General features: G+C 43.4%; 1 protein-coding gene across 1 annotated transcript in view; it reads right to left on the bottom strand.

The window, feature by feature from the left end:
• Positions 1-4080, bottom strand: part of insrb (insulin receptor b) — a 78868-nt gene extending 74788 nt beyond the window's left edge. The window contains exon 1 of the mRNA XM_031745682.2: positions 2667-4080. Within this exon, the coding sequence (XP_031601542.1) occupies positions 2667-2760 (94 nt within the window). The 5' untranslated portion in view covers positions 2761-4080. The remainder of the gene's footprint in view (positions 1-2666) is intronic.
• Positions 4081-26202: the final 22122 nt, after the last annotated feature.

The following is a 26202-nucleotide window of genomic DNA, read 5'->3' as shown; positions in this document are numbered from 1 at the left end:
TGTTTACGGTGCGAACGTGAACCGACCTCAATCCGAACCAACAAGCAGGTTTATGCTCCCGGTTTGAGGTGAAATAACATTTCATAAGGAGGAAGGAACTTTTGATTTGCAAAGGTCTGCACAGGTTCGCAACCAGCCGTGAAATGAACGTAAATTATCCATGTTGCTCCCACCCCAGACAAGCAAACTGAACGTTCTCACGTGGTGATGTATTTTGGTTCACTTGGATGTTTCTGCGAGAGGAAAAAAGCCACAAGTTTCACTTATTAACTGATCCGGACGAGAGGAAACGACGAACGAGCGTGAAAACACGCCAACTCAGGCTTTTGTCAAAACAAACTACCCATTTAAAAATGAAAAGAAACACCAATATTCATGTGGATGAAGCCTAACACACAGTGTTCTCATCAACGCCCACACACACATAAATAAATATAAATAGAAGACATACATTGCCCGGAAGTGGGCTGGTCAGTAGCTGAAAAATGAGATCCTGCAGACAGCAAAGGGTGGCTGGGGCACACACACACACACACACACACACACACACACACACACACACACACACACACACAGGCACCTACATGGTGGGCCACTTCAAAGACATTCCACAACGTGCACAGCATTGTCGGAAAATGCCAATGTGCACTTCAGTGAAGAGTGCCTGAGTGTCCAAAAGGGGCTACAGACAAACTCGCAGACAAATGGAGGCCGAGCCTTCTCGATTTTTATAACAGCACACGGTTCTCCATTAGCTGAGCTGTCAGAGCAACTCTTCAACTGCTCCTCCTGAATAAATGACACCGCTCTGGAGGTTTGATTCAGACAGCGAGAGGGGAAGTGCCAATCTGTGCGACCACGCTGGTTAAAGAAATACAGACGTGCACATATGTATATTCATGCATGCTCACAAGCAGCAGAGCCGTGCCTGAGAGGAGCCAGAAGTGGGCAGTTGCACAACTTGTTTTTCACAAGTCAGACCAGGAGACAGCTCAGCGGCAACATCTGAAAAACCTTTCCTGATTAACTGTGACAAATGGGCCAATCACAATCAAATAACAGCCTGTAAACGCTGATTTGTTACATGTTTTCTGAGGTGCAGTCAGCTACAGCGTGGGTTATTTATCAGGACAGCTTCTTCTCGTTCTTGTGTCTGAGATGGAGGTATCAGGCAGTGTGTGGATCCAGAATGAAATATTCAAAGTATTTTGGTTGTTGCCCCGACCCCACCCCCTTTTTTTTTTTTGGCGTAAACATCTCAAAAGTGCCAAATATGGTCACTTCCCAGAGTCCTCACAGCCAATGACATGTACCCCATTCCCTGAGAGAGAGACAGCGAGAGAGGGAAAAAATAAAAAAAGACCAGGAAGGAGGGGGTACCAGCAGCCCTGTCTCATAAGACCCCCTTTCAGGGGCCTCTGTTCTGTCTGCATACATGACCTGTGTAAAGTAGCCAGATCATTTCCTTTCAACCTGGCCGCCGGGAGCCATTTTAAGCAACACAACCTGAAGCTTGAAGAGTCCCACCATTGCTAACAAGAAGAAAAACAACAGGTTCCACTTTATGAATGGGTGCCCACACATTTACATGGTCTACCTGCTCACTTGGACTAAGTTCACATACCCAAAAAAGCAAAACACTCAGGCTTGGGCAACACATCGTCCAAAAATCACTGAACACAAATCTCACAAGGATTAATGTGGGCCAAGGGTTAAACCGCTGACAAACAAGCAAAATGTTCAATAATTGATTTCAGAGGCGCTCCAGACTTTCTGTTTGTTTCACAACGACTCATTCATTCATTTAATTTGAGATAACAAGACACAAGTGACCTATTACACGGTCAAATGTATTATCTAATGCCGGCTTCAGAGCTGGCCTTCCAATTCTCATTTCACTGAGATCACCCTTAAAAAAATAAGAAATAACACAAATAAGAAATAGCAGAGTGGGTAACAGTGTTTATTAACTTCATTCGGCCCATAAAATGTGGGCATCTGGGCTCAAGTATGGGCACTGTGTCCCTGTGTTAAAGCACCAGCTGAAAGCAAAACAGCGCACAGCTGGATCGTGATTAATCTGCGGCACTGCACATCTGTATAGCTGTAATCAACCTCCGCGCTAATTCATTGATAAAAAGAAATAAACCCAAGGCGCAGACTCTGGGGAGGAAGGCAAATGGAGCCGCCACCTATGAAGAGACTTCTGAGCGTCCGCGGCTAATTTGTTTACATTCAGGCTGTGTGCGCGTGAGAGGCCTAGCAAGGCTCGCAGGGCCAATCCTGCTGCCCCCAGTTTAGACTCGCTGCCGCGGACCACCCTCGTCCAGTTACAGCCACTAATCTGGCCCTCGGGGTGGCGCATTTAGCGCGGGCCGCTAAAGTATGTACCTTTAAGAGCCGGCACGAGAGGGGCGGGGTTTATTAGCCGATAATTAATATTTGTGCGCCAAGTTATCAGCCACAAGTACAAAACTGAAATTACGAGCACCTTAATTAGACCTGGAGGAGAATCTGAGCATGCGCCAAAATGAAAGCAACAGTCCCGTGACTCACATTATCACGCTGATTGATAAAAATAAGAATACCCCCCCCCCCCAAACAAACATCTTCGCTTAGGACAGGGTCGTTTCAAGAAGTCATTAAAAAAATGAAACAATACTCACTTTCTCCGTTTATTAGTCCACATTGGCATATAATGCAGGTGCACATGATAAACAACACCATTTGTGCTCGCAGTTTAAGCGTCAGCCGCCTCATTTTGGCTGGAGGATAAGTTGTACTCTCTTCTTGAAGTCTTTCAAAAAACAAAAAAACTTCCAGTCTTCAGGGAGAAATGTTCAAAGTGAACTAGGAAATTGCTAAAAACTTAAAAGGGTCCAATAAAGCCAGCCGATTTGAGCGTTCCTCCCCCTGTAAGGGGGGTTATAAATTTATAATTGTCTTCTGTGCCAAATTTGTTATGTACATGAGACACTAAATAACGTGATCCTGGGTTCTGGCGACACATGTGCGAGTAAAAAATTTCATTTTCCAGAAGTGAAGTCGACAGTCCACGTTCATCTGTTTGATTCTGGTGCCCCGCTAAATCGAGGGGGGGGGGGATTACTATTATTAATAATAATAGTAATATCCCACACACGCAGAGAGCTAGTTTGGAGATCCTCTAAGAAGGTCCGCTGGCCCCGGGCTCATTTCACTGTCATGTGCTGCTCCAGTGCGGGAGGACCTCGGTGGGTATTTCAAAAACAAAAAGCAGTGTTTTCCTCATGCAGACATGGGCTGGAGTTATGAACAGCACCCCCAAAAAACACAGGCAGCCTTTGAGCTCTCGTTTTCTTTCAGAAGTCTTTATATCACCTCCTGCGTCCTGGTGTCTTCACACAAGCTCGCCTCCCGTTTCTTTGAGCAGGGAGCACATCCCAGGAAACTCCGGCAGGAAAAAAAAACGTGCAGCTTTCCTCGCTTCGACCTTCCTCTGAACTCCTTCACCCCCGCTGACCACCGCAAGCCCGTAAAAACGACAAAACGGCGGAGAGGGGAAAAAACTAACTCGGGAAGGTTTAAAAAAAAAAAAAAAACACGCCACTTTACTCTCAAATTCCCCGCGAGGAGTAAAAGAAGCCAGAAAATAACAACAACAATGCCCGCATTCACCGTGCACGCTGCCGCCGTGAGGTGAGAAAAGTCGCCACACCACGCCGTCCGTTTCTTCCCTCAGATTAACGTTAGCTGAAGGGGGCTAAACGGCTAACGTTAGCTAGCTAATCCAAAACAAACGAGGTTTCAGTGTCGGCGATGAGAGTTCAGAATAAAAATAAAATCAAAAACACGCTGAAAGTGAACAGCCCGAGTCCGCCAGCCCAGGAGAAGAAGACAGGAGAAAAAGACGATGAGGTGAACGAAACGTAAAAAAGACTTAAAAAGACGGGTCAAGTGTAAAAACTTGGATTCCCGTTTAGCGATCGCTCTCCCTCAGGTTCCCCCTCTTTCCGTCTCTCTTTCTGCGAGTCTCCCCACCAGTAAACAAGTCCTGCCAGTCACCTCAGCTGGGCCACGCAGGGTCTGCGGGAAAACCCGGAACGGAGCGCTTTGTGACACTGCGCTGCTCACTGCGCTCGCCGTCCTCGCATAGCAACACGTTTTTATTACAAAAGCAGACACAACACAGGGAAATAATTCAAAATATATAATTAATGTGGAATAAAATCAGATGAAGCAGAGCGAAGAGTCTGTGGACAAAATAATAGGAACACACTAGCCCAGACCAGTTTTACAGCTGCAGCAAATTATTTTCAATTTCTCTGCCTTTTATTTTATTAATAAACTGTTAATCACCCCATCGGGAAAAAAAAACAAAAAAAAAACATAAGAAATACAAATAAACGCACTATTTTCTCCAACATAAATGAATAGAGCTGATATTTAGATTAAATTTAGGGTTTCCTTATAAAATGAGTTAGCCACCAAAAAACCCGAAACGGGATGTGTTGTGTCAGTATCTTACCCACTATTCACTATATTTTCCCAACATGTCCTTTAGACAGACAGATAGGAAAAGATCACTGCATCTTTTTATTGAAGTAATATTTTGTACTTTAAATGACCAAAATAGCTTGATGACCTGCTGAAGTTCAATGTGAGCAACAGAATGGTGGAAAAAGGTGATTGCTGGTGCCAGACGGGCTGGTCTGAATATTTAAAAAACTGCTGATCTGGGATTTTCCTGGACGATCAGGGTTTACAGAGAATGGCCTGGAAAAGAGGAAATATCCTGTGAGCCGTAGTTCTCTGTGCGAAAATGCCTTGTTGTGTTCTGAAGTCAGAGGAGAAAGGCCCGACTGCTTGGAGCTGATAACAAGGCAACAGTAAATCACATAAGCACTTGCTACAACTAAGGTATGCAGAAGAGCATCTCTGAATGCACAATATGAAGCAGATGGACTACAGCAGCAGAAGACCACACCGGGTCATTCTTGTCAGCTGAGAACAGGAAACTACAATTCACACAGCCTCAGTCAAACTGGACAACAGAAGATTTGTAAAATGTTTCCTGATCTGATGAGTCTGCTGCGACATTTGGATGGCAGTGTGGGAATTTGGAGTGAGCAACATTAAAACTTGGATTCGTCCTGCCTTCAATCATTAGTTCAGGCTTGTTGTGTTCGTGTAATGGTGTGGGAGATCATTTCTGGGCACACTTTGGATCTCTGAGCATAATTTAAACACCACATCCTACCAGAGTATAGTTGGTGACCAGGTCCATCTCTTTCTGACCACAATATACCCATCATCTGGTTGTGCTTCTAATAGGATAAGATGACATGTCAGTTCATCAAGTTCAAATAATTTCAAACTGTTTTCTTGAACATGACTGTACTCAAAAGACTTCCACAGTCACCAGATATCAATCCAGTAGAGCAGGATGTGGTGGAAATTCCCACTGTGGATGTACAGCTGACAGACCTCAGCAGGATGGACAAAATCTCTGAGGAACATTTCCAGCAACTCGTTGAAGGCAATCCCGAAGACAAAGGGTGGTCCGGAGAACGTGTACCTAAAGAAGTGGCCACCAATAATACACTGTACGTGATGAGCCAATCAGGCGCTTATTATAACACCCATACCACTCTGACAGAGATGATAAAGAACCACTCCACCACACTCATTAAAGCCACTGCTCAAGCAAACAATCATATTTATATTTGATTATTTGAGATGGACCAACACTTAAAGACATCACACAACAGGATCATACGCAAGTGCCTGATGGGAACATTGGTCCCATTGTCATACACCATTGACACTGTGGGCTAAACAAAGTCGGTCAGCGTCACCGAGGAGTGTAAACATTACACACTGCCCAGGTTTTGGCAACCAGAACATACCTGCAGTAAGAAAGGTACACATTGTTCCCTCAGATTTGCATAGCAAATATCCTTATAATGAAACCAGCGCTATTGACGAGGCTTATCCTCACACAATACCTGGAAGTTCTTTTGTTTTTTCTTTTTCCCCCTACGGGATAGCCGACTTCTACCACAGTTTTTTTCCACCTGAAGCCGAGGCTGATATTTGTATAGAGCAGAACAACGGCTTCTTATTTATCACACAGAGGTGCAGTTTGTGTGCTTGGATGGGTACATGCTGCTCTGCTCCACTAAAGGCTTGTGGCGCGGGCTTGTTGTTAATCTTAGGAATGTTGTTACCCGGTGAACAGAGTAAATGAGGTCTTAGTGAGATTAAATGTCACAGGTCTGAAGGACTAAGTTTGTGGAATCTACTCCAAACAGATCTCTTTGTGGTAGTCACGCTGTCTGACGCCAGCTGGAGGCACACACATGCCTCCTCTCCTCACACTTGTCCCACTTGCTCTCAGGTGCTGTGCATAGCGCCAGTTTATTTTCTCTTTCAGTGGGAGTAGAATAGGTTGAGTGAATGGCTTTTTATCCCACTAACCTACCTAGAGTGCTGTTAGATGAGTCTACACATGCAGCTCCTGCTCTGTACTACGAATTCATTTCAGTAGGTGGCACCAAAAATAACCGCCAATTCACTCACTCCAAATGTCAAACAAGGACAAAGGGACACGACGTTGTGAACAAATAGGATTAAATCTGACCCGAGAGGCCAAGTGAGCGGAGCTTTGTGCTACATCTGATGAACGTAACACACTTCTAAGGTCGTAAGGCTTTTTCCCGAGCTTTTGAAATTCCTCCACACCTTATTTTCTCAGCTCTCGCTCACAAAGTCAGTGTTCTCCACTGAGATATTGTGAAGCAGTAGCGCCTGTCGTGAATGGATTGACATTTCTCTTTTTATCACGTCAGGGCAAAATTGAGTTTCCACCTGTCATTCAGACTGGATGACGTGCAGACATGGCTGAACCTCTACTCTCACTGCATCAGAAACACTATTCTTCAAGCCTTCGGATGGCCTCCTTCTTTATTTTATTGTATTTCTTCCTCTGGAACACCGGCTCCCATATCCACATATAAAACTGTCAGTGTTGCCACAACAAAAGATAAGAATTTCCTTTCTTTCTTTCTTTCTTTTTTTTTTTTATCAAGGTCTGTTTTGTTCACTCAGGTTCTAAAACAGTATCTGAAGTATAAACGAGTCAAGTGTTATTTTCAGCCAGACAGAGTCTTCTTTGTAAAACCCAAAACAGAAATGTCCTAAAGCAGGAGGCGTCTGTGCCGAAGTTCAGCACGAAGGCCAGAGCTCCGGTTTGCCAAAGACTCCTGCAAAGCTTTTCATTCGATAAGCCAGTTGGAAAGGGGTTGCAGACTAATTTGTACCTAGCAGTGGACATTCTGGTTTTGTGCAACGATACCTTGCTCACCATATGCTTACAAAAAAGATGACTCTCTGTGTAAAATAACTACAAAGAAGGACAAAAACAAGCCTTTGGCAAATGCAAGAACTCACTCTGGAAACTGCGACATTTCAAGCTCGCCTCCTCTTTGTCAGACACGTAGCCTCTCCGTCCAAATCGCACCGTCTATCAGCACGATGTCCAACAGGAAACTGTGAATCTATCGTATATCGAATAAACAACTTACAAAGAAAAAGAAAAATAGCACAGAGGCCGTTCTGTGCACAACAATCTTTTGTTGGATGACATACTGGAATTAAAAATAATAATAATCCCATAAAATGTCTTTTTTTTTTCTTTTTCTTTTTTTCTTACAAAAATCTACGAGTGTTTGAAAACTGGAGGAAAAATTGCTGCAGTTTTCAAAGCCACTGCCTGGATTTAACTAAACAAACAAATAAGGGCCTTGCATTGGATAATTAATGCATTCATTAATGTGTTTCAGCTGTGTTATGTAACTCTAACTGATGCAGTGAATAGTTTCTCAAACAACCATGTTGGAAGACATGGTCGTGGACAAAAACAGCTTCAGATGGGGCAAATTATTGACCTGAGTCAAGCAAAGAAAACAACTGTGATGATTTAACAACTAAAATGGGCTAAGAACTATCCAACTCATTACTAACACCTGAACGATGGTGATGAACCACAGGTTCAGGGAATAATTGTGGTCAGAATAAAGTTTTGAGTGATTGTCATTAGAGAAATCACAGAAACTCAACAGCAGAACTCACGGCCATGTTTGATAGTAAAACCATTTCCACACACACAATACATCAAGGAGCTGGGACTAAACAGCTGTGTAGCCTTAAGAAAACCACTTATCAGTGACACTTATTGGAAAAATCTTCAGTTTTCAATGGAAACAATGGAAAAAGGTTTTGTGGCCGAGTGCCGACTGTACAAGCTTGTGGAAGCAGATTGGTCTGTTTAGGTTCAGCAACATTATGTTTCCAAAAACTGAGGCCAGCTGACCGCCTGAAAACACTGAATGGGCAGGTTTTTCTATCAACTGATGTTTTTCCCCCTGATGGCATGGCCATATTTGAAGTTGACAATACCACAATTCACTGGGCTCAAATTGCACAACAGTGGTTCAAGGTACATTTTACACACAGGACTCAGGTCAGTTTTAATTATACAGCACCAAATCACAACCACAGTCGCCTCAAGGGGCTTTATATTGTAAGGCAGACCCTACAATAACACAGAGAAACCTCAACAATCAAATGACCCCCTTTCAACCAGCACTTGAGGACAGTGGAAAGGAAAAACTCCCTTTTCACAGGAAGAAACCTCCAGTAGAACCAGGCTCCTGAGGGGCGGGGCCATCTGTCGCAATTGATTAGGGGTGATGACAGAAACACGACTGATAATGGACGACTGGAAAACGTCCCGCACTATACTTATAGTCCCCTTTCTTACTAATTTCCCCAAATCTTGTTTATCTATGACACCATGATGTATGAGAGTGCAGTGACAATGAAAAACTGAACTGGACTGCCTACTGTGAGTCAGTGAACAAGACACCAAATTTCATGACACTGACACAAACACTTGATTGCTCACATTTGATTGCCCCCTCCCCCTCTCTCTCTCACCCGCTCATTTAGTCACAGATGCAGATGAAGAAGGCAAAACAAACTTCCTGCAGCCTGTAAACAGGGGGATTAATATGTTTGAATGGAGAGCGTCTCTTTCTTTTTGTTGGCGTGGAGGGCTCAGTGATTGGCTACATAAGGAGCCAGGAAGCATAAGCCTCCATTCAGCCTCTGCGTGTCAGAGTGTTTATGCAAAAGGGCATCTGGGTGTGCGTGTGAGATAGGCTGTGACCGCAAAGGAGAGGGGTCATGAGCTTAAATGGACAAAGTGTTCCTAGAGAATCGTCTTCGAATGGCTCCCTGCACTAGTTATTTATTTGGATTGTTTAGTTTTTCAGGCCTTGCAGCTTGCAACCAAGGCAAAACGGACAAACAGCAGGATTTCTCACCATCTGATTCACATGTCTTTTCACACAAACACAGCATAATCACACACAGTTTACTATAATTCAAGCCAAATGGTGCACACCTTTTCCTCTTATGTCCACTTCACTGGAGAAAACTCCCGCGATGCGGAGAGAGTGCTTCCAAAAGTAAATACAACATAATATATGCCTGATACCGTGCATGCACATTATCAGTTCAAATAGGATGCGGTGGGTTTTCATGCATCTGCAGAACAGATGTGCATCAAACGAGTGGATTTCCATTTGTTTCATAACACAAGTGAAGTAACTGAGGTTCAGCTGTACTCAGCATGCAAAAACAATGAGCTGTGTTGTTGTTACACTCATATTGGAGAATACATAATCAGCTCTACACTACAGAGGTTGCGCAGGTAGTCCAACTTCTCCAGAATGGCAGAAGGTTTCCCAGCACAGTCTGAAGAGCATGGAGAAGATTCCAGGAGACAGGCAGGTCCTCTAGAAGAGCTGGACAGGAGAGCTAATCCATCAGCAGGACCTGTATCTGCTCCTTTGTGCAAAAAGGAAGAGGATGACCACTGCCAGTCCTAACAAATGATCTCCAGCGTGTGAATGTCTCTGACCAAACAATCAGAAACTAGTGGGCCCTGTGCTCACTGCCAAGCACTGTGGACCCTGATGGGCATTTGCCATATAATGCCAGAAGTGGCAGGTCCACCACTGGCACCGTGGGCTTTCCACAGATGAGAGCAGGTTCACCCAAAGCCCACGTGACAGATCTGAGGACGTCGTGCTGCCTGTTCAGAATCACTGACTCGGTGGTGGGTCAGTGATTGCCGGGGAGGCACAGACCTGTACAGGTTAAGCAAATCTCCAGAGGTTAACATGGAGTTATCACTGGGTTGAATGGCCAACCGCTTTTGTCCAGACTGAAATATCTTTGCTGTACTTTGAATAGATCCTGACTTTTGTGACTGTAAACTTCTCATTCATTTATGTTTTGCTCAGAATCGATACTGACCTCGATCACCTCTTATTGGTGCCATCGTGAGGCTGAAAATGTAATTAGTCCAATGTCTGGGTGTATAACCTACAAAACCATTCCCATCACCCTCGGCTGTGCTTCAGTCCGAACATTTGCCAAATTTATGATGGACGTCGGTTTACAACATGGTAACTGGAGACCTTCTTGGACCCGAATGAGATTACACCATTTGTTAAATTAAGCCTAGATTGTGGTGTCAGCTACATACCCGCGAAGTGTCGTCACTGTAGCTCGCACAGTTGTGACACCAACCCGATGCCAAAATCTGTCCGCAGACCAACGCGTACATTAGCGCCACATTTTGCCATGATGACACACACGAAGACTCACAAGCTGAAAACAATGTCTGCTATGCTGCTGCGGTTGGTAAGAGTGAAGATACTTTATATGGGAAGTCACAAATACACCCTTTATTTAGTACTCGTGCGTTAGACTGGATTCACACTGGTAAGGTTTAGCGACTGCATCTTCCAGAGTTGTGACACTATCACACCCATAACTGTCTTTGTGGTTATTCCGGCTTCAGTAGGTTCTCCGGGATCGGGATATTTTGGATGAAATTAGTCCCAACCTCCCATTGCTCAACATGTCATGCTGAACAAGTGAATTGTCAAATCGCTCTGGAGGTAAGAAAAGAAGAGTTTTATTTTCTAAAGCAAAGACTTTACTTCCTGTTTCACACAGCTCTGTCTCTGACGCAGTGTCACCCGGCCTCCACTCTTATTATAACCTGCTCCATCGTGTGTTGCATGTTCCTGTGTCTATAGAGGCCCATCTGTGTGTCAGATACTTAACCCTGGGTCACGCGCTTGTTCCAGAGCGCCTTGTTTTCCCACACATGGATCACAACACACTTATCTATAAACAGATTAGACTGTCAAGGTCACTTCTGCTGTCCACTCCTCTGCAATTCCCCATTCCAGCTCTTATCACCTGCTCTTTCCTGTCATACTGCCAAGACTGAATGAATTTTTTTGTCTTCCGTTTCTTTCTTTTGCCCCTTCATCTCTCTTCTTTGTACTTGTCTCTTCGCTCCCTCCTCCTACTCACAAGAGCAAAGGGAAAAAACGGTCTCACACTGATGGGCAGTTCAGCAGTGCACAGAGTTAAACGATTTGTTTTAACATAGATAAGGAACTGGGGAACAGCGCCTCGATGCCTTTCCTTAGAGGATGTGTGAGCGACAGCTTTATCCAGGTATTGTCACAGTGACATTAAGAGCAGCACATCCAGCGTAAGAGGCAGAGAAAATGCATAGTACAGTCAAGGTCAGTTCAGAGTTACAGGTCCCTGAGCAGCATGGGCTCGAGGGGAAAATGTGTGTTGGCTGCAGGAAACTAGTATGTGCTGCACAACATCAACGTATGGCCATGTACTTCCTCTCACACTGGGAATACGTGGACAGTGTTGTTTTGTTACTTCCTTGCCACGTGTGAATATGCAAGCAAGCTCAGTTCTTGGAAACGTTTCCTCCGGAAAGAGTTGAGATAGTCGGAAGAGGCACGAAGAGGTGAAGAGGAGAGTTGTCTGTGATGAAAAAGAAAATGAGACGGTCATGTGAAAATGAAGGTTTACACAGGACTCTATGCACTCATGCGAAAAACCATGTACACCCCAGGATTCAGTCAGTATTAGAACCACATTAGCAGCAAAAACTTCACTGTTTTCTGTTTGACTTCATCAGTGGACAAATTTTGGCTCGCTCTTCTTTTAATGAAGCTCGCAGACATTTGTTTATGCACAGCCCTCTGAAGGTCCTGGACTTTAACTGGGTCTTTGAAGCACCTTGACTCTTTTCCCTTTCCTCCATTTGACTCCAGAATACTTTGGCACACAGAGCAGTTCATGGTTGACTCAGTGACTCCAAAATATCCAGGTCCTGGTCCTGTGGCTGAAAAACAAGCCCAAATCATCACCCCTTCACCAGAGTGCTTGACAGCTGCTGTGAGGTGTTTGTGTTGATATGCTGTTTTGTTTTCAGCAGATATCTGAGGTGTAGCTCTTCTCTTTCACACAGTACAATGATGGACTTCAAATTGTTTGGAAAGGGGTTAATAACGCTTCCCACCAGGGTCCGTGCTGATGTCTTTCTTCCTTGGCTTTATGTTAACAAACACCTGACAAACTGCCAAACCCTCAATTTTTATAGAGAACCTCACACTTGCTGATAATTGGTTAATAAAGTGCATTTGATGAACAGCACCTGGTTGCAGTAAGGGTGCAGTGGGTTTTTCACACACTAGCTGTGTCAAAATTCATAGGCCGCATCCTCCTGAGGCCACATTTGTAGGCCGATTACCTACAGTGGCCCTGAGAGGCCAAACGGACTGCAACTTAAGAAAACACCAGCAATAAGAAAAACGCTGCAAAAGCACACAAAACACAACAGAAATAGGAAAAAAAAAAAAAAAAAAACAGATTTCCAAAAGCACAAGGGAAGTGTTTCTGGGGAGACAATAACCTGACGGACCAGTTGCAGGAACCCAAACATGCTAAGAATTGCTCTGGGAGACACTTGATAGAAGTGGAGGATCCATCGGCTTTGTGAGGAAACAAAAGATGAGAGGTAAGTATGTTAGCCTGACTATTAGCCTAAAAATCCATCACCAGTATTATATGAATCATGAGATTAAAACACACTTACCCAGCATGTTTTGGTTCCTGCAACTGGTCCGTCAGGTTATTGTCTCCCCAGAAACACTTCCCTTGTGCTTTTGGAAATCTGTTTTGTTTTTGTTTTTTTCCTATTTCTGTTGTGTTTTGTGTGCTTTTGCAGCGTTTTTCTTATTGCTGGTGTTTTCTTAAGTTGCAGTCCGTTTGGCCTCTCAGGGCCACCGTAGGATTATGTCACTTATGAATTCCCGGCACATCGTTTTCTTTGCCTACTCTGGTTAAACATGATACATAAGTCACTTAGATAACTTAAAAATGTTATTGTTTGGCTTTTTTCAGTGTTTTATTTGTTCCTGAGTAAATCGGTTTGGCTGAGATTAAAGTTCTAGTTTTCACACAGCTGAATAAACGTCAAACAGAGAACTGATTAAACAGAAGTGTGAGACGGTCGAGAGTTTACTCCAGTGTCCTGTTATATTTTAGATAGCAAGGAGCAGACGGCTGAGTTTATCAAACTCCACCGAGACAGCGGTGACACAAATCTGAAGGCTAGACCATCCCATTTCACAGTCTCGCCCTTCCAGCCTACCCGACCCACGTAGACCGCAAAGGCCGGGTCCTCAGGAGGATGCAGCCTATGAATTTGGACACAGCTACTGTCTCCTTGAACCCGGTTCTACCAGACATTTCATCCTGTTCCTGTTCTTCAGAAAAGGGAGTTTTTCCTTCCCACTGTCACCAAATGCTTGCTCAGAGGCTGTTGTTGGGGGTTTCCCTGTATTATTGTAGGGCAGGGGTCAGCAACCTTTTACACCCAAAGAGCCACTTGGACCCAGTTTCCACGCAAAAGAAAACGCTGGGAGCCGCAAATACTTTTTGACATCTAAAATGAAGATAACACTGTATATATTGTTTTTTATCTTTATGCTTTGTGTGAACAACTAAGGTGTGCTGCTTATGAAATCCATGAAGTGCTATAGAGAAAATTACATTTTATTTACGTAATTAACACATTTTGAACTCTTAAAGAAATATAACAAAAGCAAAGACACCCAGCTGAACTAAAATGATCCATGTAGCAAACAAAAACTGTTGTCAGCCGCCACCCATATCTCCTTTGGGCTGTTGGAGCCTTGACCTGACTCTTAAAAATAATTGGAAAAAAAAGCACTATGCTGCTGAAAATGAAAATAGATATTTGCAAAATTCTGCCTAAATATGTATTTTACCTGGTTAATCGTCGCGGCGGGCGTGGTTTGCAGCGCCGCTGCAGGGGAGGCGGACGCACCTGAGCGACACCCGCAATCACGCCTCGCTGCCTTTACGTCTGCGCTATCTGTGCTGTGTTGGTGGTGTATGTCGGGCTGTGAGCTGAAAAGCTACAGCCGGCTGTATGCGTACAGCAACCGTGTGTGAAAAGTGCTCAATAAAGAGATGCTCAAAAGCATGCTCATGGAAACATCGTCGGGTCTGCCGTGATTTGTTTACAATGAGACTTCTGCTCCTGAACCTCTGCGCACAGAGTCCGCAAATCGGGGCTATACGAAGTCAGTTTACTCACGGTGTTTGTCTTTAACATAGTTCACGGTGGAGAACAGCTGCTGACATAATGTGGATCCGAAGATCTGTAATTGGCCTACCTGGGGTTGAAAGTCTCAATAAATGCACGGCGTTTCATGGGTACACCGCTTCCGCGAGTGTGACTCTTATTTTGAGCGATGAAAAATAATAGAATATCATTTTATTTTTATATTTCAATATCACAATAATCTTCCAATTTAGAACTACGAGTTAAAAAGAACTAACATAAATAAAATACACTTCAGCTAAATACTTCTAATTTATTTTCCCAAACCAGGCGGAGCCGCAGTATAAGGACTAAAGAGCCGCATGCGGCTCTGGAGCCGCGGGTTGCCGACCCCTGTTGTAGGGTCTTTTCCTTATAATACAAAGCTCCTTGAGGTGACTGCTGTTGTGATTTGGTGCTGTATAATTAAAACTGAATTGAATTGATTTTCATTAAATAAATAGCAAGTTTTTTCATTGCATTAAGTCCAGTGATCAAAAGTTATTTCTGTCATTTCCCCCCCTCAGCCTCTTTCCTCAACTGCATTTGAAATTAACAGTGTGGAGACTTGTGAGTGCAGATCAGAGCGGTGATAAAAATTCCCAGGATTCCAGTGACGTGGGGACCTGACAATGACCCACTGTCTCCTCGCTAAATGGACAGATCCAGCACTTCAAGGTCTTAAACAAATGTCTTAGCATGCAAACGCAAATTGAAGCTGGTGTTTATTTGCAGAAAGGAATCTCAAACTAAAAAAATGAACACATTGTGCTCATTTCCAGCACCAAGTAGCTTCGGATGATTCACAGTTTAAAAAAATCCTTATTTACCTTATATTGAGCCTTGGTGCAACCACCATTTTTCGTTCCTCTTCCTTCCTTCTTTGTGATTGGTTGCTTTGTACAAACAGGAGATATGGACATGGCTGTGCTGGAAGTGACCATGTTAAGGACATCTATTCTCTGTGACATCTAAGAGTACACAAAACCTCTGAGTTTGTGTGTTTGGAGCAGTTTGACATCTGAGCTTTACTAAAGACATACACCGACCTTATCATACAAAACTTTAGCCATTGTTATGTATGAGCATCCACTACTATAAGAGTATATATGGCGTTAGAAAATACAACAAGTCCCTGATTATTGGGGTAGGAATTAAATTTCCATGTCCAGCATCTTTTCAGCTTTTCCAGCATTTCATTGGTCACCAGGGAAAAATGTGTACTCCTTGACTGACTGGTTGCTAGAGGTTGCTGGCAATCATTAGGTGAAACTGGTCACAACAAGGTGTACAACCAGACTGACACCACTGCCTAAAGTTAGTTAGTAGTTAGGAAGATGTTGACTTGTCTGCCAACCTGCACCAACTACTTGCTGAGCAGTTGAGAAACTGTGAAGTGTGTCACACAAACTGGAAATATAGACCATGTGCCTTCAAAGTAAAAGCTTTTTGAAGTACATTTCAGCGCCAAGGGACAACTTTTACTTTCAAAGTGAACATTCTGTTTCCGGTTTGTGTAGCACTTTTTCCAAGTTCTCACTTAGTTGGTGAATGTTTGCAGACAAGTCGGCATTATCTGTGGCCACCAGCACGCTCCAAGCAGCCAAACCAATGATAAAGAGGTTTTTGGTGGAGCACATTCTTTGCAACCAATTTCAGTCCATGACTGCCAGTAGCCACTCACAAATCAGTTTCCCCCTCACAACCAGAGATTCCCAAGGGTCCGCAGACCAGTCTAGTCCTGTGTGACTGACGTCTTAAGCAGCACACCTGTGGTATTTCAGGAAGTACCAAGTCCCAGACTCCAGGGTTGAGACTCCAAAAGTCAGTCCCCACAGACAGACAGCTAAACCAACTTAAAAACTTTATAATGTGTTATTTCTGGATAATTTAAAATATCTCTTTGTAACATCTGTTCAGTCGTTGATTTTTTGGTTTGGGTGATAGGTGCACCAATATATCCTCTAATTCAATTGACTGAACTGCAACCACTGGTTGGGTACTCTTTGGACTCTTCCGACTACCTCCCGGGGCTGACGACTACTGATTGCTTGGTCAACCACTTCCTCAGCTTTCCATTTCCTCCCTGTTCATACCTGGCTGCTAGATGCTCTTACCAACTGGTCTGTGGTTTCCCTACGCTCCAGACCAACGTCAGAGAAACATCTCGGCAGCCCCAGACACTTCTGGATGTAACAGCCCATCTTCTGTACTACAGAGAGGGGGAAGTTGCTCATCTTCAGATGCCACATCACTCTTTGAACGAGGATGAACTTGTAGCTCCATAACTTATACTTGCCAGGGAGCTGGCTCAGGTCTATCTTGGCCAGTCCATCTGAGAGCTGTCTCTTGACTTCTCTCCCCATGTGTCTGTCTGAGAGCTCTGTGTTATACACTCTCCCCAGGCTTTGGATGGGTTGCTATGACAGCAAGGGGCTCTCCCCCCTTACATGTCTGTTATATATGTCTGTGAACTGGAATCATGCAGGCTACATAGGCAGCTTGCGGTAGGCGATAACTCCACCCTCTTATTCAAAAATAGTGGTTCTAAAAGACCAACATAGCAGCACCCACAGTGCTAGCTTTCAGTTTTCAGAACACAGAGACTAAAACCAATGGGCTACCTGTGGCCATCTTCCATGTACAGTCTATGGGCAGCTGCTCTCACGTGGCAGCAGTTTTCTGTTTTCTTTTAATCACTTCATGCAGCAGTAATAACACTGACAAAGCTCTAAATATTTATTAAAAAGCATTTTAATCAGTGTGTTTTCCTGATCCATGACCTGAGTAGGACGTTAAGAAGTTCTTTTAAAATCCTCTAATAAAACTACAAATGCTCCTGACAGCAAACTGCACTGTGCACTGCAGAGATGTGTTGTGAAAAAACTATAATAACAATAATACAAAAAGTCAAGTTTCAAGTTTTCCTTGAAATGTATTTACAAAAACAAAGCTGGCGGGCGTATGCAGGTCTGAGCACGGTGGGAGTTTTCTCTCACACGATCGCGTCCAAATGAGAGAAAGGGGAAACACTTAATTGCTTCCTGAGTGACAGAGGCATGGTTATGGGATAAATGCAGCAGCATTGTATTAGTGTTTACAGAGGAAACAGACCCAGTGCACACCACCCATCTTGGACGTTGCAAACGCCACATCGAAGGTGAGAACTTGTACTTCTGTGAGGATCAAAGACAGATTGCAGCGTTCACGACAGCATCAATTACAGGGGAGCGGGAGACTAACTGCTACTCTTGATTGTAACATGGGCCCAGCGGCTGCAAAGCTACTTCCTCCATGAACTCTGTTCCACAAACAGAGTCAGAAGAAACACAATCACCAAACAACTGGCCAAAATCTTTGATTAGTTTCTCCAGTTTGCCTTTTACTGTTGTTACTGACATTGAGGAATGAAGCCTAAGTGCTGTCCCTGAGCTCACGTTTGACGGAGAGGTTTGTGCGTGGGTGGGTGTGGGGTGGGGGGGTCTGTTATTCTCTGACCCACAGAAGTGGTGAAGCCAGGCATCGAGGCTTTAACTGTTCACTTTTCTCAGGTCCTATTTGTAGACACAGCCCGGAGGCAACATACTTCAACATCCTGCGACTCAGGCCTGACTGACCACAGCGCTGCTCTATGACCCCCAGGGCCAGCACGCCGCACACTGGGAGCGGGGAGGGACCACGGTACGGATCAGGGGGGAGGGGTGTCTTGAAACTTCCAAGAATGACTATAATAAAAACACTGTTTGTTTATGTTTCTCACAAGGAGAGAAAGAGACGTGAGGAAGTTGGGGATCAGGGAAGTAGGATGAGTGTAAAAGTTCAGCGAGAGGTCTGGGAGTCAACAAACAAACTGCGGCTGCAGACTTACGCAAGCTGGAATTATTGTAATGCAATGGCAGCGTGCTCGCATGCCTGAAAGAGGCCGCCTGCATGGGAGTATAGTGTGTCTGCTCAACTATAAATAAACCTCAGTTTGAAAACATTAGAGAAAAATAGCTCAAATTAGGACATAAATATTCAGAGTGTGCAAAAATGAGCACTTGGACCAAGCGTGCAGGCTGAGGAACACGCTGTTACGACATGTCGCTGCATTCATTAAATACTGACATGTTAGGCAACTTTTTTCTGTGACACAGTGATTGTGAAATTCACTTATTTGTCTGAAACAAAATGCACCCTGATTACGCCCAAAGGTCACACCTCCCTGCAATGCTCCCAATGCATACGGCACACAAGTCCAAATTCTAAGGTTACATTTTAGCCAGAGTGCTATCAAATAACCCCCAAAATGGCTTTTGTAGTGGCAAAAGTAGAGTCACAAAAACATTGAATACTGCCCATAGACTGTATAGAAAAGATGGATGTGGCCACCACGACTTCACCTGTTGGTTTGTGAAGCCTGAATATCCTGAATATTAACATTTTGGCTTTTTGGAGCCCAAACTGACAGCAAGAAGGTTATGTTAACCAGTAATTCCGCCAAACTCAGTCAGAAAGGCGCTTTCTTCAGGTTAAAGAGTCCAGTGCACGAACACTTATCAGCATGAAGTTGGACATAGCTACCACCCACGGATTTGGGACTCGTTTTTGGAACATGGTGTTTGGAAACTGGGCGTGGCAACGAGGTCATATCCTGGATAATCCTCCTTTCGGACACTTGCAATTACCAAAATTTACAAAATGGACTTTTTTCCCAATCGAGTGAGACAATAAACTCAGCAAGAACATGTTTATGGAGATAAACTTCTGATCTCAGCTGTATGTGTATTTGCTCCTCGGTGCCACGTAAAACATAAAGCTATTAGATACCTCACCAAAGCTGAAGTACAAGCTAGCTGGATCGTCTGGCTCAAACAGTGAGCCATGATATTAGTCAGAACATTTATAAAAAATACTCCAAAGGGTCCGATAGCACACACAGGAAAGAGTAAAGAGTTGTTACACAGGCAGAAACTTTCTGTGGAGGTGAAAACTGTATGTTGTTTGCTTTTTAACACTTTAAAGATATTTTAACGGGCGAGTCCGTAGAGCCGGCGTCAGGAGGAAGTTGTTGTTACTTCCACGTTGCATTTACAGCTCCTGAGGCTTCTCTTTGGAACAAACTCACCTGTGTTTCCATTTGAGGAACATTCTTACACACTTCTTTTCCTGCTGACTCCAGATTTGTCCGTGGGAAAAAAACATTTCAACTTTGTTTATAATCTTCTTGTTGGAAATGGGAATTCAGGAAAAATATCAAGCGTCTGACGAATACTGGACATGCAGTATAACCTCCTTCACCTCAATATTCCACTGCAAGGTAATGTTTGATGGCATCTTTGAGCCGTGAGCTATGATCACCTGCCTGTTTCAGTTGCTCTGAATATTTGATATGGTGGCAGGAGTGCAGTTAGTCTTTATGTGCTCAGCTATCAGCACTGGTAAGGATTTAACCCGAAGATCTCTGAGTCTCTGCATTTCAAAAACACTCCACTCTGTTTGAGGTCAAAGCTTCTTCCAACCTTCTCACTCATCCTTTGAAGTTTTATTTAGCTTTAACATTTCCCTTCTTGTTGTGCGGTGATGTGAGACAGATGAAGACAGAAACAGGGTAGAGCGTAAAAGTACGCAGGGAGACGTGAGCACGGCACAGGCGGAGGAGACGCAGGTGGAGAGATGAGAGAGAATGACATATCAGTGGTCGAGGTCAGCCTGACATTTACTGGGAAGTGCAATTTCTCACCAGGCTGTGCAGGAAAGCCCCCAAAACACACTTAATAAAGTCTGTTGTGAAAGAGCTTAAAAATACTCCAACTTTGACATCAAAATACTACAAACAGAAACTTGTATTTAAAGTATTTGCTGTGCGAGTGCTTTACATGCATTTACATTTTCAGCAGAGGTGTTTTTGACACAAGCTGTTCTGTTGCTGAAGATGTCGTTATTGCCTCCAGGAAAGCCTTCGGTCAAACTAACACCTCAGCGGGATTTTGGGGTAACTTTCCCATTCACCCAACTCCCACACCCACTCTTTGGGAATGAGGAAGAGATGAGCACCTCTTCCTCATTCCCAAATCACTTTGCGAGTTCCCTGACAGACTGTCCTGTTTTCTTCGTTGTTATTGTTGCTCTTATCCTCTAATTTGGGTTTTCAGTCCTGTTGCCTGGTACTAACCTGGTAAGGCCCAGATGATGTTTTATTGTCCTCGCTAAACACAAAAGCTTAGGGCATACTTTCTCTTTCACATGACTGCACCTGTGACATTTGCTTCTGATAAATCCAGTTTCCGATAATATTTAGAGAGAAGAATAAAAACCAGACTACAAGAGCTGGTTTTTGTCTAACGTTTGAACAAGTCACCTCAGTTTTCTTCTGGGTCGACTGGGACTGTGGTAGCCCGAAGAACACTGTGCTGTCCACTCCACTCACTGGGGTACGAACGGATAGAAAAGCTGAGAATATGACCAAATACAACATTTGAGTTTTGTAAAATAGAACTGTTGAGTTTGAAATGACATTCATGATTCGATCTGCGCTTTCTCGAAGGCTTCACATGAGAAAGAGACAAGTTGTTGAAAACCTTGGAGAAGAATTTTGTGAAAATGTAGCATGTTTGTATTTAATCACGGATCGTCTGGCCGGCCTCGAAATACCACGTCTGATGAATGACGCTCACGCTAACCTTGAAAGAAACCTTGGCTTGAAAACATCCTCACAAATAACAGCACAGCCAAGGATTCAGTCCTTGTATCAACAAAGTGTTTTGCATCCATGCAAAGACGTCAGTTTTAGTGTTTCTATGTCAAACATTTGTTTCCGAACAAATTTGGTCTTTTTCTGCTGGGAACCTGGAGAAAACCTGACGGATGAAAACAAAAACAGAAAGCTGCCTAATCTGCTACCCTGAGCAGCCTCCCTTATGTCAGGAGGAGCACCTGCTGTGGTAGACTGGGAGACCTGGGGTTTTGGAAAAGGGGGCCCAGATAAGGTGTGCCTGGATCAAACGCTTTTATTAAAAAGACATTATTGCTGGGGTGCACACAGCCCAGTCTGGCTTAGGCCTCAGCGTCACCCCACAGCATAAACAGCCGTCTCCTGCTACCTCACCTCATCCCATCTGTAGCACATTTGATAGTTTTTATCCTCAACGTTGTCTCCGTGTCTGAACACAAATCCCCAGTCCGAGGCTCAGTGTACCCAGAAACGAATGAGAGTGGCATCTGAGCCAACTGCAACTTCCTGTCGCATTTACTTCTAGATTTGAAGGAAAAAATCAGCAGTTTGTGAAACAGCGTCTTTTTCCTACGAGAGTTACAGAGGAAAGCTAACGTTTTCGTTTTGTGTAAACTTGGTGCCAACGAATGTTGGAACCAAAAAACAAAACTTGTTCTCACTTGTTTTTGTTATTTTACACTTTATGCTACTTTCCAAGGCTGATACCCCCCCCCACCCCCCGAAATATGACCCCTCACCAGTTCTGTCGGACTGGATGAGAGCATGGATAGGACCAGGAATACTTTATAGAGTAATATTTTACTTTCTACTTCTACTCCACCATATTTACTATTTATTATTTATTACTGTAAAGCTTTAGTTACTCATTATTTTTCAGACAGTATATTCTTAGATCCTTTTACCCTTACATAGCAATACGTAAACAGTTCATGCGAATCATAAAATAATTTCCCCCAGGGATCAATAACCTTTGCGATAATTTGTCAAATGCAGCATTTCATCTTTATGCAGATGATACAATTATTTATTGTTCATCCCCTTCAGTAGCACAATCCCTGCAATTTCTGCAGTCTGCCTTTGATGTCGTTCAGTCCCATTTAACTCAACTTAAGTTGGTGTTAAATCCAGAGAAATCCAAGTTCATGTTATTCTCAAATGGCAAAGAGTTGTTAGCTACGTCTCCTAAGATTAAAACAATTCAAGGAACTGAAATTGAAATGGTCACATATTACAAGTATCTAGGGATCATTATAGATCAGAATTTGTCATTTAAAACTCACATTCAAAAGCTTGTGTCAAAGTTAAAACTAAAACTAGGTTACTTTTTTAGAAATCAATCCTGTTTCCCCCTCCAAGTGAGAAAACACTTGATTCATGCAACTTTTTTACCTTTATTGGATTATGGTGACCTGCTTTTTATGAATGCACCTGCCCACTACCTAAAGAGGTTGGATACTGTGTACCATTGTGCTTTACGTTTTATTACTGGCTATGGAAATCGTGTACATCATTGTTCTTTGTATGCTGCTGCTAAATGTCCATCTTTGCATATTCGCAGACTCTCCCATTGGTTGATCTTTATCTATAAATCTCTCCTTGGGCTGGTTCCATCTTATTTATGTGTTTATATGTGTAGAAACCACAACCAATACAGCCTTCGTTCTCACAATACCATACAATTGATTGTCCCTAAAATCAGAACAGAATTGGGGAAAAAGGCTTTTAAATACGCTGCCCCTGCTTCCTGGAATAATCTGCAGAAGGAACTGAAATTATCAGAATTGGTTACCTTGGGAGAGTTTAAGTCTGTCTTAAAGGAACGAGAGAACAGCTCTTTTACTCAGTGTGATTGTTTTTAATGTACTCTTAATTTGATCTGTTATTGTATATTTTATACATGTTCTATGGGATATTGTATTTGTTTTAAATGTTATATACCTATGTGGTATGTGACTTTTGTTGCCATGATGCCAGGTCTCTCTTGGAAATGAGATTTTAAATCTCAATGAGATTTTTACCTGAATAAATAAAGGATTAGAATAAAGTATTCTGATTCTGATTCTGATTCTGATAAGTCAAAATTTCGAGATAGCTGATCAGGCCTTCGTTATTTATGTGTGGGTTTCTGTTTTTTAACATGTCTGTGTTGATATTGTGTTTAAATTGTGTACATTTGCTACTTTTAGCTTCATTTCTCTGGCCTGGAGGTTGACGTTTTGCTCCACCGGTTGACTTGTTAGCTTACTTTAGCTTACAGACTGGACAAAGCGGGAAACGGCTGCGTTTACACTTTGGCTCAAAAATGAATGAATAAATGAGAGACGTGTTAATAAATAAGCTTTAGAGATGCAGATCAGAGTTAAGCTAGCAGTTTCCCTGTGTGATTTGGGTTTTTTGCTTGGCTAATCTAAAGTAGTTCCCTATTAAAGTGAATTAGTTCATCTCTTTGTTTTGGCAAGTTGATAATAATCTCTCCTCCCGGATAGTTAACAATGAAATCTGCTGTTTTGTGGCCAACAAGCTTGTCTTGCCTGCTTCAAGCCTCAAAGCCACCAGTAACACCAGCAGCCGCACTCCCACTGGGAGATCCCGAATCACTAAAAGGTGAAGGAGCAAAGAAAGAAGAAATGAAGCCTCCCAGCAGCAGCACGACCTGAGCTCCTTACATCAAAGGCTGAGCAGAAACCAGCAGCGCTGCCAGGCAGACAGGCTGGAAGGTTCAGCGCTTTAACCCACATGTTGACGCTGGGAGCAGAGAGGGCGATAGGTGGCTGCAGGGAAGGACGTGTGGCTGCAAAATCATATGTGCATGCACGGAAACAGACCAAAACCAAAAAGGTTATGTCTGTGTCAGGTGATCTTGTGCAACTCTTAGACACTGTAGGTGAAAGTTGTCCTTCTAGATGTTTTATTTTCTTTACTAAACCCACAACACAGCTGTGTGTGCGTGTGCGTGTGCGCGCTCGGAGAGGAACCCTCATTAGGCTGTTAAGACTGAGGAAGAGCCACAGACACAACACAACCACACAGTCAGACGGGTGCTGCCGAGGGAAACAGTAACGGCAAAATGAAAGCACACAAACTTCCACAACACCTGTGTAGGCGAGAGATTATGAGATTGTAATCAGCAGTCTGATAAAGAAAAGTTGTTCTACAAAAACTGTTTACCAAATTCAGGCTTTTGGTTATTGACAGATTTGTTTCGTGTAACTTGTTTTTCTCAGACACAGAACGATGAAAACTACCGTCATCATTTCAACACCAGCCTTTGTCTACACTCACACTGATCTAAGAAATACATAAAAATAAATGAAAGCTAATAGCTGGGAAATTAAACCATAAAAACAAACAATCAATAAAAAACACATTGAAGGGTTTATTGACTGGTGGAGATTCCGCTATAAAATGTATAAATTCTGCAGCTCCGAGGAGCTGGAGTGTGTGTGTCCAACACAGCGAGTCAGTTTATAAGCTTAATAAGTGCAGCTTTCTGCGCTCCCATTAGGTCATTAACGTTACAGCACATTCAAAGCATTGGCAGAAAGAAGGAGAAGAAGGGGGGGGGAGAAAAATCCCTCTTAACCTCTTTTGCTCCCTCAAGGAAGTGCATGGAAAAAAGAAAAGAGAGAATGAAAGAAAAAGCTCCTTCATCTCTGTAGGCAACCCAAATCCTCACTGAGACCGCGGCCAAAAACCAAATTAAAAAGACTGGAGTGTTGGGATGTTTAACAGGCGCAGCCGTAGCGGAGAGGCCGGAGGTTGTCCCCGTGCTCTCTGGCTTTTAGGGGCATCACACCAACTACAAGAAAAAAGAGCGCACACACGTTTTTCGTGTCTCCGTGAGGACTGACGCATTCCCAGCTAATTCCAACCTTAACCTAGGACTGAGTCACAGCTATCAATCAGCCTTTGAAGGGTGTGAAGCTTTTGTTTGAGCTCAAGCAGCTTTCGTTTTAATTTCGGCGGCTCAGAAGTTATTGTTGTCGTCAAGGTTTATAAAGAGCTCGTAAAATGTGTAGTCGCCAAAATGAAAGCCATTAATTCATCGGCCGTGCAACACTACAACCATACTGAAATACAAAGTAAACCTCAGATGCAGATTTTGATAAGAAAACACATATTATCATATAGATCCACCAGCAGAGTCCAAAATCGATTGGACAGTAACACCATCGCTGCCAGAGCTTACCCTGAAAGAAAGATCCAGTGCGCAGCAGTTCTCTGGGTGAGAATGTTTCCAGCTGATAGAAGGCAACAGTAACTCCACACATTACAACCATGCAGAAGAGCATCTCTGAATGCATATGTCAAACCTTGAAGCAGATGTGCTACAGCAGAAGACCACACCTGGTGTCAGTCCTGTCAGCTAAGAACAGGAATCTGAGCTACAGATCAGAAAAACGTTTCCTGATCTGATGAGTCGTGGCTTCTGTAGCAACATTTGGATGGTGGGGCCAGAATCTGATTAGACAGATTGGATCCATCCTGCTTCGTTTTACTGGTGATGATGTAATGATAGGGGGGGTAAGCATCATTTACACGCACAGCCTACCTGACTACTGTTGCTAACCGTGTCTGTCCCTTTATGAATACAGTCACCAGATGTCATTCCAATAGAGTAGTAGAGAACAGGAGATTTGCATCTGTGTGATGCTGTTGAGTAAAATGGTCCAAAATCTCTGAGAAATGTTTCCAGCACTTTGTCGAATCTTTGATTTAAAGCATTTCCAGGGGCACGAAGGCTCCAACACGTTACCAGCAACTAATACAATAAAATAACAAGTAATTAAATGACTGGTGAGTTTATATCAGAAGGTAACTGCAGGATTAGAAGCTGTATTCACACGGTCGTTTGCTTTACTCATTCTGCTAGAAGCTGGAACTTTTCATTTTACAAAGCTGACTGGAAACAGTAATT

The sequence above is a fragment of the Oreochromis aureus genome, linkage group 23, assembly GCF_013358895.1.
Source record: "Oreochromis aureus strain Israel breed Guangdong linkage group 23, ZZ_aureus, whole genome shotgun sequence".
Taxonomy (NCBI): Eukaryota; Metazoa; Chordata; class Actinopteri; order Cichliformes; family Cichlidae; genus Oreochromis; species Oreochromis aureus.
The sequence above is the reverse complement of the archived record's forward strand: the minus strand, read 5'-3'. Positions and strand labels throughout refer to the sequence as shown.